This window comes from Gavia stellata, chromosome 4, assembly GCF_030936135.1.
Source record: "Gavia stellata isolate bGavSte3 chromosome 4, bGavSte3.hap2, whole genome shotgun sequence".
Lineage (NCBI taxonomy): Eukaryota > Metazoa > Chordata > Aves > Gaviiformes > Gaviidae > Gavia > Gavia stellata.
The window spans coordinates 53,955,097-53,972,601 of NC_082597.1; the positions used below are offsets into that span (position 1 = coordinate 53,955,097).

The window sequence follows — 17,505 nt, forward strand, 5'->3', positions numbered from 1 at the left end:
CTTTCCCTGCCCTTTTATAGAATCATAGGATAATTTGGGTTGGAAAAGACCTCAGGAGGTCTGCAGTCCAACCTTTTGCTCAAAACAGGGTCAGCTATGAGATCAAGACTATGTTGCTCAGGACTTTCATGTGCCTTTTTACAGGTGGATACACCTATTAATTTTTTATGTCTGCCCTTTTTTTTTTTTGTCTTTCCATTCCACAAAGGAGCCCAGCTACTTTTTAAATTTATCTTAAATGAAAGGCAGATGTTACACTCAGTTTTAATATGGGTTAGCCTAATCTCCAGTAATTCCAATAACTCAGAGTTTTACTGCACTGCTCTTTATATGCTCTTCTCTACTGAGAAACTTGTCTTTCCATACCTAGACTTCTGTGCCTTTCTTTGCCTTGTAAGTTAACAATCTGATCTGTTACCTCATTTTCTGGGGAATCTCGAGAAGCTCAGGCATTCGTACTGTCATAGGAGTGCTAATGGGAAGGCACATCTGAAGGTCATCTTCCTGAAACACAACTGTCACCAATGCTAGGTCAGGATGGCCGTGGCTTTTTTCTTCTGTATCTGTAGTTCAGTGTAGACCACAGCCTGGCCCTTCATCTCCAGAGTTCTTGAGTTTGTACTGTGAGTTCTATTGCTGTTGGAAACTGTGGCTTTCCGAGACAGGATGGGATTAAACAAATGTACTGAAACAGCAGTTGAGTGAATGGAAGCTATGGTATGTAGAACATCCTGGGTCAACAGTCTTGTGCAAATTTATGGATTTTATCATTAGCTTCAGAAATTCACAGGAGAGAAGAATTCAAGTAATAAAATACAGAAAGGACTGACCAAAATCAAGAGGCCTTTTAAAGTGCAGAGGACACTAGTGGGAGGCTTTGTTATTCACAGATCTGTATTTCCCTATGTGCTCTCTGTGGGCAGAATGAATAAGGTGGGATGGGGAAATGGATGGCAGCCAAGACCTTGTAAAATATTCTGAATCACTTGCTGTCACTGTGATGTGTCCCAGACAGCTAAGCAGTGAACTAGAACCACCCATTAAGGTGCAGCTGTAGGAAGTAATGTGTGTACACTACTGCAGAAGTTGGGGTGGGTGGTGAGGAAAGTAACAGGAGTCCAGGGAAAATAAGGTGGCTGTATCTTATTGACTGTAGCTGTTTGCAATGTAGATATCTGGCTGGGGAGGATCAAGCCCTTCTGGGCAGCAGTTCATCTCAATCTGAGGAAAATAAGAACAAATTAATTGTACCCTGAAGGTGCCTGTTCCTCTCCATTGCAGACATCTAAACATGGTTGCCCTGAATCACATCTGTGATGTCTGCTCCTTGGAAGTAAGCCTTCAAGCAGCTTCTTAGGATCAGTGGGCTTAGAGCTATGATAGTGCCAGTGTTTTGATAGAAATATAGCAGCCTGCCAGTGTCCAGCAGGGGAAACTGGGTCAGATATATGGCATACACCATATCTATAAACTACTGAAGGTAAGTGTTTTTATTTGTCCTGTGCCCAAGTGATATCTGTGGACTTACACAAGTAGATCTGGGGATTGCAGAATCAACCCCAATACTGCTGGAGTGTAAAGCAAACAGCTGACAGAATTGTGCGACAATTGTAAAGTTCGATTCTAAAACCCCCAAGCTATGGAATAGATTAATGCTCCTGCAGATTTTCCGTTATTTGATATCTTCTTTGCTGTTTTGTCTGTGAATTGATGAGTGCTTGCCATGCCAGTTTACATTTCCATCTTGGCCTGTTTTTTGTCAATGTTGTGAAAGGAAGCAGAATTCATGTATCTATGTCACTAATACATTACTCCAGCCAGAAGGCACAATGTAAAAAGGATACGGGGAAGGTGAGCACGTTGGAGTTTTGGGAAAGAGGGAGAGAAAGGTGATGGTCAGAAAGCATTAAGAGGAAGCTAGTATCAAGATGTGGAGGCATAGCCACATGAAACCACAGCAGACAAGTAAGAAAAGACCCCTTCTCACTGTACAACCCCCCCTATAAAAATCTGAGTGTAAAATCTCTTTAGAAATACAACACAAGCCCTTAACATCTTGAAACAAATCTTTCGTATTTATGGAGGATGACTTAATGGAAGGCAGGGAAGGAGAAAGGCAAGGAGTTAATAGTCATTAATATAGATTAGACTCAGCAAACAGTTTTGTATGTGAAGTGAGGGAAACATTTTGAAAAAGTGAAAACATTTCATTTAAACATTCAAAATTAAATGCCTGATATTAAAATGTCAAGCTAGTTGATAAGAAAGGCTTAGCTTTACAAAAGAGAAAACAGAAAGAAAAAAAAAAGAAGAGAAAATGTATAGAAGTGATTATATAATCCAGTAATACGCCAAAACATGCTATTTTGTGTGGACAATATTTAAGCTTAATTGAAATTGACATTTTTTATGTTTTTACCTACAAATTTTTAGAAATCTTGTTAAATTTGCTTCATTGTCATATAATTTATTCAGTTTGGTGTTGAAACAAAATGCATTTCTCTCTTCAATGACGTCGCAGCTTTCACCATACTTAAATCAGTCAATAAATAAAAAGCTATTTGATAAAAGTTACAGATATCTGTAATTTTTTGTGCTCCAGAGGTTGTCATTGGCAGAGGTCTGACATTGGAAATGCCTCCATCATACACCATACGCAGTCGAAGAGTGATCTGTAGGACTCGTTGCCTTCTGTGGTTGTGTGAGGGAACCTGGTGGGAGAAAAGTGATATTGACTGATGTGGAGGAGACAAGCAAGCAAGACAGAGAGATGGGATTTGTGGAGCAGGAAACAAATATATCAGTGGGAGAAGTCGGTCAATTCACAGAATCATTAAGGTTGGAAAAGACCTGCAAGATCATCAAGTCCAACCATCAACCCAACACCACCATGCCCACTAAACCATGTCCCACAATGCCACATCCACACGTTCCTTGAACACCTCCAGTGAGGGTGATTCCACCACCTTCCTGGGCAGCCTGTTCCAATGGTTATTTTGTATAGCTATTCAGCAGTTGTTTGTATGTTTCTGTAAGACAGAGAAAGATGGAGAAAGATATTATGCCTGAGGGAGCATGTGTGTACAGCAGAAGGAACTATAATGACTCTAATGAAGTTGCATCAAATGGTACAAAGCACATTTCTACACTACATTTCTTGGACATACTAGGTGTTATATTTTAAATATTTGACAGGAACTACAGCCTGCAGTTTATGAACAATTATAATTCCCTAAGTGGTGGTGTGCTGAGAAATTGTTCTGCAGTTTGGATAATTTTTTCCCATTGTCTAGTGATGTAACACTAATGGAATTTTCCCCCATTTTTAAAATATGTTTTCCAATATTCATTGGGCCCAAACTGTTTTGGCTTTAAGCAAATTCCTTTAAAAAAAAAAAATTCATTATAACTTATAGAGCCCTTGATGCATGAGCCATATTGATTTTTTTCAGAAATCATCTAATGGAATTATAATTTTCCTGTCAAGAAACATTTGTAATAGAAGAAAATGTCTATAATAGTGCATCAACAAAGATAGAAAAACTGAGATTATTAAGTGAAGTGAGATTTTATCTTATTTTTTCTTTTCACTTTGCCTTTTTAAACTCCCCGTATAAGAGAATGAAACAGACTGCAGTAAGTATGCCAACTATATAATTCCAGAGGTATGATAGGTGAGAATTTCAATTCTACTCTGAAGTTTTACACTGAATAAAAGTGTCTGAATAGTACTACAGAGCTAAAAAACACTTCGGTGACTTCTGTTCCACCTTTGAACAGCTCTGCTGCAGCTATTAGACGCACAGCCCCTCTGTGGAAAGTGGGCAAAATAAAAAAAGTTCTAGAAACATTTACACCTAGTGCCATTTCCATCAATAGATAACAAAGACGTTTGCACTTTCCTAAGCTGAAGAAATCTGCCGTTTGCTAGCTTGATGACTTCTTAAAAAGAATGAATATTTCTTCATCTCTAGAGAAAGGTAGTATTGTCTATTAAGCGAAGATCTTCAATGCAGTTGGTTTCCATGGTGCAAGTGAATTTGGAGAGGGGGATTCTTTGCCAGTGTATGTGTTACTTGAGTCCTCAGTTTCACAGCATCATAAGAATCTCAAATGTCAGTATTATCCAGCAAACAATTTTAAGATTAGTTCCATCACTTTGCAACATACACAATCAGATGAAAACTAATATAGCCTTATTTGATAGGTAGTTAGTGGCCTTCAAGCAAAAGAAAACTTGCTTGTCTTCTGTAACTCCTCTCATTTAATCTTCATGTAAGGGTTCTGAAGTAGGAAAGGAAATCGTCTTTGTCCTCTGTCACATTTGTCTGAACCATTAAAATATCGAGCTCCATCTGGTGCTGCTTTGCTCTTCTGTGTCATACAGGAGGTGTTTTCATCCAGCACCTTATGTCACTAGGCACATTGGGAATGGCAATAACTGATCAACAATGGAGCTTGTGTTTAGGTGTCTGCCTTGTCAGTACATTGTGCCATCAATTGAAGTTGCTTTATCACAACAAATTAGAACAGTCCAAAGCAAAATCATAATTTGCCCCGTCATACATGGACTCTGTTTCATTTAAAGCACATCTAGCAAATGAAGAGATTTGTACAGAGATGCACAAAGGATCCAGCATTCTCCCTTCTTAGTTTAAAGATATTATTACGCAGTTCAATTTTATCCTGTCTCCAATTTTATCTTGTCTCCAGTTAAATTCTAATTATGCTACCTTTGCTTAAGAAACTTTTTTCTTCTATTTCTGATGTATATTTTTTAACATCAAATGATATAGTTATATATGTAAGTCAAGCTACTTTAAGCTTAGCTGAGTAAAGACAGATAAAAAATTGTGTAGACCATCAATTATCAGGAATTTCCTCTCTACACTAGACCGTAAAATTTCTTTTCATGATTGACCTGAAACTGTGACTTGGCGAAGCCAGCACATTAAGATGGATTTGCCTTTATCTCTTGTTTTGCATTTTTAATTTTTTTATGGGAAGTCTTACACAGTCTGAGCATGGTTTGGGATTTGGAAAAAGGTAAATCTGTCTAATTATATTAATCTGAATTGTGAGCTGAACAGTGGTAATCAAGCTTATTGTCACCATCATATTTTGCTTTGGAGAGCACTTCCCTTTCATGGTGTTGTACCTGGAGAGATGGCTACTCTGTCATATGCTTTGGCAGATTTCCAAGACAACTTCCCTTGTAAAATTTTTGTTTACATCTTTTCAATGTTATCAGATCACTTGAGTACCTTTAGTAAGACTACACAGTGCCGTTGCTCAGAAATTCACTATGGCCATCTTATTAAAAGAATATAACAAGTATTGGCATAATGGAGTAGAGGAAAGGTAAAATAGGTCACTCATGTTTCTGCCTACAGATGAGCCAGATAGAAGAGTTTTGCAGCACTGAGTTGAACAATGTGAAATGAATTATCAGAAGATGGCTCTTCACACTCTTTCCAGTTCTAACAATCCTAGCAGTAAGATAAATAAAGCACAGAAAACTGAGATGTGAGCCGGGGGAACAGGCACTTGAGCCACCCAGACTCTCAGAGTATATGGGGAACTATAACTGGTATTGCTGTGAGTGATTCACGTTCTTCACGTGCATCTTTCCCTTTCATTTAACTGGGTCTTGTGTTTTCTCTGGTGCCTTTCCTTTCCTGGAAAATGGGAACCTGTATTAATTCTGAGAAGGTGCTGTCAGAGTGGTCTTCTGTGACTTTCCCTTTCCTGCAGCGCAAAGCAAAATATGTGTCCTGCACAACCAGGTGTGGTGCAGAGACACCCCCCACCCCCACCCCCAGGTGTTGCCAAGTGAATTAGCTTGGGAATTGCACGTATTATAGTCACATCAGCATGGGATAGCGCCCAACCTAATTAGCTGTGCTAACATGTGCATGCATTAACCTCGCTTCTCCCTCTACAGCCAGGGCTAACATCTCTGCCTGTAATTCTTTGTCTTCTGGATGTGTAACTAACTTGAAGAACTTGGGGCTTCATTGTGCCATGTGGACTGAACTATAGCCTCTCTCCTGATAGTGTCATTTGGAGTAGGCTCTTCCTCAGCCACAATCTCGTTGAGTTCACTGGCGTTTCTCTTTAGAAAGAATTTTGCATTACACTGTCAAATACAGAGATATACTCATGACTGCTCATGGCTTGGATGGGTGCACTCTTCACTGGATAAAAAACTGGCTGGATGGCCAGGCCCAAAGGGTTGTGGTGAATGGAGTTAAATCCAGTTGGCAGCCAGTCACAAGTGGTGTTCCCCAGGGCTCGGTACTGGGGCCGGTCTTATTCAATATCTTTATCAATGATCTGGACAAGGGGATTGAGTGCACCCTCAGTAAGTTTGCAGGCGACACCAAGTGGGGTGGGAGTGTTGATCTGCTTGAGGGTAGGAAGATTCTACAGAGGGATCTGGACAGGCTGGGCCGATGGGCCGAGGCCAATTGTATGAAGGTCAACAAGGCCAAGTGCCGAGTCCTGCACTTGGGTCACAACAACCCCATGCAACACTACAGGCTTGGGGAAGAGTGACTGGATAGCTGCTTGGTGGAAAAGGACCTGGGGGTGTTGGTCGACAGCCGGCTGAATATGAGTCAGCAGTGTGCCCAGGTGGCCAAGAAGGCCAACGGCATCCTGGCCTGTATCAGAAATAGTGTGGCCAGCAGGACTAGGAAAGTGATGTTCCCTTTGTACTTGTCACTGTTGAGACCACACCTCGGATACTGTGTTCTGTTTTGGGCCCCTCACTACAAGAAAGACATTGAGATGCTGGAGGTGTCCAAAGAAGGGCAATGAAGCTAGTGAAAGGTCTAGAGCACAAGTCTTGTGAGGAGTGGCTGAGGGAACTGGGGTTGTCTCTCCTGGAGAAGAGGAGGCTCAGGTGAGACCGTATCATTCTCTACAATTATCTGAAAGGGGGTTGTGGTGAGATGAGTGTTGGTCTCTTCTCTCAAGTAGCAAGTGATAGGCTGAGAGGAAATGGCCTCAGGTTGCACCAGGGAAGACTTAGATTGGATATTAGGAAAAACTTCACTGAAAGGGTTGTCAGACATTGGAACAGACTGCCCAAGTTGGTGGTAGAGTCACCAACCCTGGATATATTTAAAAGATGTGTGGATGAGGTGCCTAAGGACACGGTTTAGTGGTGGACTTAGCAGTGTTAGGTTAACAGTTGGACTTGATGATCTGAAAAGTTTTTTCCAACCTAAACGAATCTGTGCAGACAGTAACAGAGAGCTACAGGAAAGTTCACTGCATCCTGCAAAGTGTTGACACTGAGATTTTGGAGTCTAGGTTGATAGGTATATAAGAATTTCTTGTCTTCCTTGATCATATGACCTGAGAAACAAGACTCTGAAGAGGGAGTTAAACAACCAAATAGCTTCATCTTGCTGGAGCATAGGCAGATGCTCAGAACCTGGGCTGCTGCAAATGCTTCTGTGTCCACATGGGAGGTCAGTGGTGGCCTTTCTGTCCAGAGATGCTGTGGTGCACAGAGAGATTGTGAGGTCTCCATCCACAAAGATATTCAAGACCCCACAAATTGCTCTAGTTGTCCCTGCTTTGAGCAGGGGTTTGGACTAGATGACCTCTGGATGTCCCTTCCAACCTCTATTATTCTATGATGCTATGATAAGCAGCTTGTTCAGTTCCTATGGGTTATTTGTATGCAAAAGCTATAATAAGCCTGCCTGCACGTTTTGTGTGTTTGATTGATTATTAAGTTTGTGAAATTAACTGCTGGACAAAAAATAAATTGCCTTTTTCTTTGCCAAAGCAATGTTTCTCCAATAAGCCTCTGAAAACAAACATGAATATTTAATAGGCAATTCATTAAGTGTAAGTATTTTCTACTTCAAAAAATTGTTAATGAGACATAAACCTGTACTGGAAAAATATTGGGTTTATATTTCACACTTCGGATAAACCACAAAGGACGCTGCCTGATAAAATGTAGTTCAATTGTACGATGTATTTTTAATGGCCTGTAATGCCAAAAGTGAAACATTGTACATAACAGACCTTTTTTGGCCCATAGTACAGTCAGAAATGTTTGATGATCTCAAATATCACTGTATAAAATATTAACATTTTTAATCTAAAATTGCAGCATATAACTGACGGTTCATGTAAAGAGACTTAACGTCAAATAATGTGTTCCTAAGTAAAAAAATATTATTCTGCTCAGAGGTTTTAGCTATCTGCATTTTTAAATCTGCAAGTAATTAATTTCACATGTTTATACTATCTTCCAGTCCAGAGAAATTAAAAGATGCATCCTATCTGTTTGTCAGATGAAATCCATATGATTAGCTATTTTAATTGTCACAGAAATCATACCCAGATCAAACCTGTATTCATTCAGTATTTACTAATCGAATTACCAAGAAATGTTTTATCGATGCCTCACATTCCTGTTAACCTCTTCCATTAAGATGGTCATGCTGCAGGTATTTCTAATCCTTTTCTCTAGGGGGTAGAGTCCAAGTCAGAGGATGTTGTTTCCATGGTAGATTTAATACATCTAAGTTACCTTACTGTGAGATCCATCCTGTCACAGAATCACAGAATCACTAAGGTTGGAAAAGACCTGTGAGATCAAGTCCAACCATCAACCCAACACCACCATACGCCATCACAAATTAATTCAGATGACATTAGTTAGAGTTAAAGGCATCCTTTCTCATGTTGTTTCTTATCTCAAAGGAATTTGTATCTCCCTATTGCAGACTGTAAGCTCATTGTTGCACAGTAAACTTGAGCAATGAGATAGTATTTGCATTTTACTTCCACTCAAGTAACCTACCCTGTTCTTTAAGTTGCCCTCCCACTCACACCTTTTTGACTACATGAAAGGACATTTGCAAACATTTCCCCTTGTTACTAACTCTGTTCTGTTCCAGCATTGAGATCCTGTCAGCTGCTGCCAGAAATTAAGCACTGTAACAATGACACCGGCTCTGAGTTGGATTAGATGACATATTGCCTGAATGCTGGCAATAGCCAGCCACATACCTGCATTACTAACTCCACTGGAGCTGAACCTGTGGAAGTATTTTGCAAAGCAAAGATAAAGCTTTACCCCATCATCAAATTTTATCATGAGATTTCATATAAAAATCATTTTAAATTGTAATCATGTGACTCTGTCTCCTTCTATCAATTATTCTATATTTTAAATGTCAGTGTCCTCTTACGTTAAAACTGTTTTATTAAGAGCTTTATTAGTTAGGGCTTTCTTTTTTTGCTCTTATTTTCATCCTTACTGCTTTTGCCCTACAGTTTCTTGTAAGTCAAAAGCTTCTTAAAATCCTAATTGAAATGTGAGCAGTATATTCCCCTTTTTCAGCAAACCTGTACTTTGTTTGAAAGTATATATGTGAAAGATATTGGCACTATTATTTACTAGATTCCTCTGCTCCATGAATGTGGAAGTTAATGCTTATGAGTATGCACTACTTTCCCTGAAACTGGACATATATTGACAGTATCTAAGTAATTACTCAGTGGTAATGTATGCACTTTTGGAAAGTATTGGCAGCATATTACTGCTGCTTTTCCAGTTCTATGGAATTACCCTTGTGAATTTACATTTACTTCAGTTTTGCAGAGGAAGAATAGTTTAATCAACTAAAATTTGCTGGGTTTTGTTTTTCCACTTAATTCACTCCACATGGCAAATCAATCTGTGCTGTTAACTTAGAGTACTTCTCAAAAACAGTGGAACCTGTAGCAGTTACTCTTTACTACTATGACTCAGATGTCATACAGAGCTTGATTATACAGAGAATTGTTACTAGAGGAAGGATGTTGATTTTCTCTCCTTTTCTGGCTTTTCCTGCATTATGGTCTTAACAGACTTAAGCTATGTTTGCCAGAAGTTAAAGCACTGTTCCCATTCTGGCTTTTTAACTTGCCTTGCAGGATCTTGCTAACATAGGCAAGGTTTAATTCTGGTTGCTGGATCTGTTCCAAACTTTATTTATCTCCTTTTACTTTTATGAGGAAGGCTTTATAAGGTGAGGAGAGCCCCAGTCTTGAGTATTTTTCTCTTAAATGATGATAGGGAGAATATCTGAATGGTAAATCCTGATTTCTTTTCCCTATTGATATACATACATACATAAATGAGAGCATTGTTTTTTTGCAGTTGCCTGCCTAGTAGCCTCAAGGCAAATAATTACACCATTCAATTGGAGACACTGTAATTTTATCCTTCTTCAAGTTTATATGCTGTGAATCTCTTTTCTCAACTTTCTTAACTTTTAGACTCAAGAAGTTCTTGTATTAAGGTGAGTCCTACAGTTGTTTTTGTCTTAAAATTACTTGACAATATGATTGATAAGGAACCAAAAAAAGTCTTTGTTGGAGGAGAATATTCAAGAGGGTATTTGACAAAAGACACAAATCTCCAGCCTTGATCATGGAGGACAGCCTGCAAATACATTAACATGCGGGCTTTTCAATGTCAGCATAACTTTGCTTTCATTCAGACTAAAAATGGTAACTCCAGAACAAGCAGAGTCAGGTCAATAGGGAATATATATATTTAAATCCTGCCATCAAAAGAAGTTAGAATGCCTGCAGGAGTACATGTGAGTTTAGTAGCCAGGACTTAAACAGCAGTTAACACCTCTCACTGCTTGCTTTCAGAAGGAGAATAAAAACTTACCCTTTACAAGTTTTCCTTGGCCTAGCTGATGACTATAACTCACCAAAGCAGGTGTTTATGCTTTAGGAGTTACATAAAAGGCCGCTACTTTAGTCTCTTCCACTCCTTCTATAGTGATACTGGAGAAGAATATGGTGCTTAGTTTTTAAGCACATTTGTGGTTGAGTTGTTTTCTTTGGAAATACAATGTCTATATAGACTTAATGGTAAAAGAGAAAGGTAGTCTTTCCAGAGGGACAAGTCTATAATATGTGGGCCTATGATACTGCATGTATTCTAGGATTGGCAGCAATGATATGGCAATAAAGTGATTTGTCAGTGAAGCCAGAAAGTTTTGGAATTAATTAATATCTGTGATACACAGATATGGACTATAGAATCTTGTGATTATCAAATACTGATCTAATATTTTCAGGAATTAAGGAATATGATTTCCAGCTGGAAAAGGGGGTTGGGGAGTAGAAAGAAGAATGAGCGAAAAATTACAGCTTGTGAAAAATAGTAGATTAATGTCACTGAAGACTGAAACTCATTGTATATTGACTATCTGTAACTATCTCTGATGATCTGAATTCTACCATACAAACCTGTTTTGAAGATCAGGATTCAATTAAACTAAATATACCTTGCTAGAGTTTCTCAATCAGAATAATAATTAAAAAAAAAAGTTCTTGTAAGAAACAAGTTGTTTTATAAAGAATGTTGTCTTTATACTGAACATTTTGAATTTTCATGTCTAGAAACTTGTGGTTTTCAGTCAACATTTCTCTGGAGAAGAGTACGGTTCTTCCATAGGAAGTTTCAGTAAGTGAGTTGCCCAGAGGCTGTGAAATCTCTGCCTTTGGAGATATTCAGGACTCAATGGGACAAGCCCCTGAGCAACCTGATCTAAGCTGGCCCTGCTATAGCTAGATAATTAGCCCAGATGACCCCTGGAGGTCCCTTCCAACCTAAATTAGCCTACGATTCTCTGATTCTGATAAGTCTCTTGTCACATTGGGTTTGCACTGCTCTGAAGAACAGCAAGAATGTTATTCCTGACCAGAAGAAAATCTGGTTTGCTATGGATATTCCTCCTCAAGAAATCAGTTTGGAACAACCAATTTATTTGAACTTTGGTGGCCTGGCAATTATCATATGGCGATAACTCTGTAGGCACTGGTGCCACAGGTCAATTCCAAACACTTATTCCACTTTTGTCTTTGCAAAGTGTTTTATCCTATTGTCTGTCCCCTTGATTCTTCTGTTTTTCTTTCTTCATCATCTAGACATCACTTTCTAGCAGATTGCTCATGTCAATAGTCATCTTATTTAAATTTCCAAGGGGAGCAATGTTACATTGATTTTTGTTTGCATGTTCCCCTAATGTGAAATTGAGTTTACTTCTCCAAACTATTTAATGAGCCAAGCCTCAAAAGTCAATTACAAAAGAATGCTCCTCTCCTCTCAATGAAACATTTGGAAGTTGAAGGATACTGTGTCTAAATACTAATCTAACAGAGTTTAGCAGATTCCATTCACTAAGGTATTTTTGTAACTAAGATGGTGCTCTTGATTTTTTTTTTTCCAGGTAATTTGAATAGCTATTTTCTCCTTCGATTAAGAGAATGTGACATTTCATTCTGTTACTCCTCCATCTGGATTTGTTCTTCTCTTTCCAATCTTGTTTTTTTCCTGCTTTCTTAGTGCTTTCCTTTATGAACACTTAACATGAGCAAACCCAAGAGAAATGGATTTCGATATTAATAATTTAGCATTATTATCTTTTTCTTCTGAAAATAGCTGAACCTCCCAAATGTATTTTAGTTAGATCTTCTTTTGACAAAGCTGATAAAATAACGTTACAAGATATTGAGTAAAAAATATTCTTTAAACACCTGTATTTATATTTGTGATAACTATATGGAAGTTTTTTGTGTTTCTGTGTGAAAACATGTAACACATAAGGAATTAAATTTAGATAAAGATAGTCTTCACTTGTTCAACAGCATCTCCACAAGTCATGTTACTGTGGTTGCTGTATTTAGTATGGCTTAAACTACAATGTGCTGGAAAATGCCTATAAGCTTCCTGTTTAACAGCCATCACTAAATTTACAGATTGTTTTTTATAAATTTCCTCAATTTCTCAAATTTTATTGGTGTGTCAGGACCATAGTTTCCTTCTGTGTATTGGGCTTATTAGATGGTTCTTTTGAGTTTGGGTGTGGGTTTTTTCAGTCCGAGCTCTTTATGTCAAAATTGTCAGTCCACTGCTGACCTAATCTCATCTTTGAGAGAGTAGTTTGCAAGAAATTTTTTGAGTAGCAGTACTTAGTCTTGGTTTTGTGGTATCTACTTGCTAAAGTCTCATGAAAAAATAAAAGATAATTTGTGAAATGTACCTATAAAGAAAAACATCATTAGAGGCCTGATTTAGAATCGATAAAAGTCAATGGAAGGAGTATAATGAAATTCATTGTCTCTGAAGCAAGTCTCTTGGGGGCATTTTGCTGCTGTTGTATCATTTGATGTTGAAATATTTTTCAGAAAGACATCAGCAAAAGAACAGCAAGGTTTTTTTATGAAGTTTTTAATACCTGAAAGTCACTTGTTCCATTATGCACTAAATCCATTTTTTCATGCAGCCCAGTAGTACTTTGGGTGCTAATGTTTCTCTGTGTCCATTTTTGAGGATTCCAATGTTCTATTTGTTTAAAAAAATGTTAACCCTGCAGTGACTGTGTTGGGGTTTTTTTTCTTTTTTTTTTTCCTGTGCTAAAGAAAATAATCTATAGGTATCTTAACCATGGGCGCTTTCATTCCTATCACTTCATAAACTAGTAATAATGTTCTAGCTACTCTAAGGACATGAACATGCTATAGCAGTTTCAATAATTTCAGCATCTCCCAGGATAGTGGAGGGAAGAATCAAATAGATATCAGAAGTACAGATGTCAGCCTCCCACCCATATAGTCACTGTAGCTTTCAGATAAACAATACGTAATTTAAGAACTCCCATTAAGTTGTATTAACCAATAATTAATGTGAGAAACATTGAATATAGTACAATGTCTAAAAAACTAGGAATTAATCCTTAAAGCCAACTATCAATTTTCTTGCCTGGTTTTCTCAGTCTCAATTTCCTTTTCTCAGAACCTGTACACCTTTACCCATTTTCTAGGTATTCCTCAAACCCTACCTGTAGTAGTTGTCCCTGTTAATGTGATCCATTTAGTTGTTTAAAGCTGTATTGTATGCAATTTTATGAGAATTCCATTGATTTCCATTAGAATTTGAATAATTCATCTTCCAGTATTAATGTGTGGCTGTCTGTGTTCTCATGTTGACTTCAGATGGCCCTGCTGTAGCTTTCTATTCTATTCTATTTCTATTTCTCCTCCTGAGTGCAAACAGCTAAAATTCTCTCCTTCTCCTTTTTACTGTATATTCTCTGTTCTTCGCCAGACAGCCTTCTGTTAGGTAACAGCTGTTCTGGTGTGAATATCCTATGTAAAGCTCTCTCCACACAACATACAACCCATAGAAAAGAAGATTGGAACACTGCAAAGAGATTTTGCTGGCATAGTCGTGGCCCTTGACCTTGCTGGGCAACAAATCTGTACAATACTATGCTGTGGGCAGCATCAGATTTCCTTTTTCCCGCTGGCTTCAGTTCTAACATTCAGAATTCACGTGGCCAAAAGTGAAACTGGAGGAAAGGAAGGTGGAGACCATGGCTCTGTAGCTGGGACTTCATTATTTGTTCATGTGGGTCAACAACGATGAGACCACACTGTCATACAAACTTTTCGTGATTGCCAAATGTGTCTCCACACATCTGCATTTCTGTGTTAGTGCTGAAAACCAGGTAAACTGGCAGAATCAGATCCTGACTTGCCATTTTGCTTTTAGCTGAATTTCAGGATCAAGCTTCTAGACCCAGATTTACCCACCAACCTTATTCCCACCCCACACTTGGGTAACCCACAACTGCACATCAGCTTCCCCTCCATGTCCTCCTTTCCATGTGAAGGAAATGCATGCGCAGGCCAGAAGGGAGCCATAGCATGGCTTTCAGGAAACCAGAAGGAAAATAAGTTGACAAAATACTGGTAGAACTACATGTGTGTCGTGGTTTAAGCCCAGCTGGCAACTAAGCACCACACAGCCGCTCACTCACTCCCCCCAGGTGGGGTGGGGGAGAGAACCAGAAGAGTAAAAGTGAGAAAACTCGTGGGCTGAGATAAAAACAGTTTAATAGGTAGAGCAAAAGAACACTGCGCGGAGAAGCAAAGCGAAAGAAGGAATTAATTCACCACTTCCCGTCGGCAGGCAGGTGTTCAGCTATCTGCAGGGAAGCAGGGCTCTATCACGCGTAGCGGTTGCTCGGGAAGACAAACGCCATTACTCCGAATGTCCCCACCTTCCTTCTTCCTCCCCCGGCTTTATATACTGAGCATGATGTCATATGGTATGGAATATCCCTTTGGTCAGTTGGGGTCAGCTGTCCCGGCTGTGTTCCCTCCCAACTTCCCGTCCACCCCCAGCCCACTCGCTGGTGGGGTGGGGTGAGGAGCAGAAAAGGCCTTGGTGCTGTGTGAGCCCTGCTCAGCAGTAACTAAAACATTCCTGCTTTATCAACATTGTTTCCAGCCCAAATCCAAAACACAGCCCCATACAATCCAAAACACAGCCCCATACTAGCTGCTATGAAGAAAGTTAACCCCATCCCAGCCAAAACCAGCACAATGTGCTTGAGGAAGAATCAGGAAGAGCAAGGGGTGGCACAAGACCAGAAAAATAGATATTGACCACTGACGACAGTTTCTTCCTTTTTACTTGAAAAAGTAAGCCCTGGTGGCTGTTTTGCTTTTCTTTTGCAGTCATCTCTAACAAACAGCGACATCATCTTTGTGAAGTTGCATGCCCCTTGGGAGGTCCTGGGCAAATATGCTGAACTAATGAATGTAAGAATGCCTTTCAGGTAGGTGTAGCTGTATTTTGTCTCAACGTCCAAAGTCAGACTATACTGTAAAGCCAATGTAATAATAGCACCAAAATGCACTGGGAAAAGCTCTTCTGTAAGATAACACACATCTTTAGAAAATATAAATGGAGTACCTTAGATACCATATTCATTGCTGTTTCTTGTTAATGCCTGCAATTTCAGTACAATACTGGTTTGAAATTAAGGTGGGCTGTAGCAGTGCAGCTGTTTTCATGGGGTATTCTATCCTTAGGCCCTTTAACCCCTTCAGTGCTGGAGCCCCCTGCATACTTGTGCGCTGCTGTTTTTTAAATGGACATTTCATTGAAATCAATGGGAGGTCAAGAAGATCCAGGTATGTAAGGCAGCACAGAAGGTGCATGTCTGTTGGACGTATCTGGTATGTTCAGCACCTGTAAATTGCTTATATAGTGTGTAATTATGGAAATACAGATTATAAATAAGTATCCTATTCAATAGGAGAACAATTCAGATTATAAATGTTTTTTTTCTGTGGAGAAAATAAAGAACTTAGATGCTATTGATAACCAAATTCATTCTACATTGTCATTCATATAATTTCTATAATTTGTTTTATATTATTTGCATGTTGGGCTATGAAATTTTCTATGTAAAATATTGATTTTACACCGTTGGTTATCAGAACTGTTAAAATAGCATAAAGACTTCCAATAGAACTGACCAAAACCAATGAACTGAAAGATCTTGATTCTTCTTTCAATTAGCAGGGTTTATAGACGCATAACTCCATTGATTTTAATGGAATTACTCCTGAGCAAGAAAAGGATCAGACCCAGAATATGCAACTAGTGAGTTGGTGTCCTTTGTAGGATTTCTATTCTTGTTTTATTCTTACTTAAGGATGAACAATGTCTCTGATAGGAGACAAGCTGTAGCAGTACAGAACTTGCTAGGAAAAATGGATATGAATTAAAGACAAAATTGCAGGCTTATTCTGTATGTACTTTGGTTTTCATTTTCACAGCAAATCTTCAACTGTTCTTTCTTGTGCTTTTAGTGATAAAGAGAAAAATATAAAAGCTATCACAAGTCATTGCAAGTTAGTCATTCTTTTTAAAAAGTGTTTTAGCCATAGAAACAATGGGCTGGGCCAAAAGCATACCTGCTTTGACTTCTGTGGCATTCCTTGAGATGAACTGCCCCAGTAGGAGGATAAGGTGTCATAATCAAGAAATATACCAGGAACTCTGATTTTAGTCACTGTGAGCAACTTGTTCTTGCCTGATCTGAAGTCCCTTTTTTGAAATCTATCTCTTAGCAGATAGCAAAGTAGATGCCATACAGATTGTATAGAAAGCATCGAAAATACTAAAGGTTTCTCGACCTGCTTCAGGACCACAGCTTCATTCTTTCCACATACACAGAGGGAGAATTATTACAGTATTGTTAAGAGAAAATCATAATGATTTACTAATGTCTGCTGGGCAGGCTCTTAGATTTTATTTTAAGAACAGCAGTACTGTTCACCATTTAAAAAACAAGGACCAGCATTCTACAAAATGTCCACTAGTCTAGACTGCCTGTTTCCATGTGCCCTTGTCTGACCCCTTGTTTTAAGGGCTGCTGATTGCTTACAGCTCCCGATATTTTAGGTTAGAATTGTCCAAGGTCCACACATCAGTGAATAAAATCCTTGCTGTTTCAAAGCAGGGGTGCCAAAACAGCGGATAGCTCTGAATTTTTGAAGCAAAATCAAGAAGTGGATGGCATTCTCAGAAACACTTAGCTTTGACCCTTCTCTGCTCCTGCTGAGTAGAGCAAGATAAATAACACTATCTTGTGGAGGATTTGGCCA

General features: G+C 38.8%; 1 protein-coding gene across 1 annotated transcript in view; it reads left to right on the forward strand.

The window, feature by feature from the left end:
* The window catches only part of ANO4 (anoctamin 4), a 138,446-nt gene that overhangs the window by 48,929 nt on the left and 72,012 nt on the right, over positions 1–17,505 (forward strand). Inside the window, exons 5-6 of the mRNA XM_059816260.1 lie at positions 15,565–15,665; positions 15,922–16,023. Of these exons, the coding sequence (XP_059672243.1) occupies positions 15,565–15,665; positions 15,922–16,023 (203 nt within the window). The remainder of the gene's footprint in view (positions 1–15,564; positions 15,666–15,921; positions 16,024–17,505) is intronic.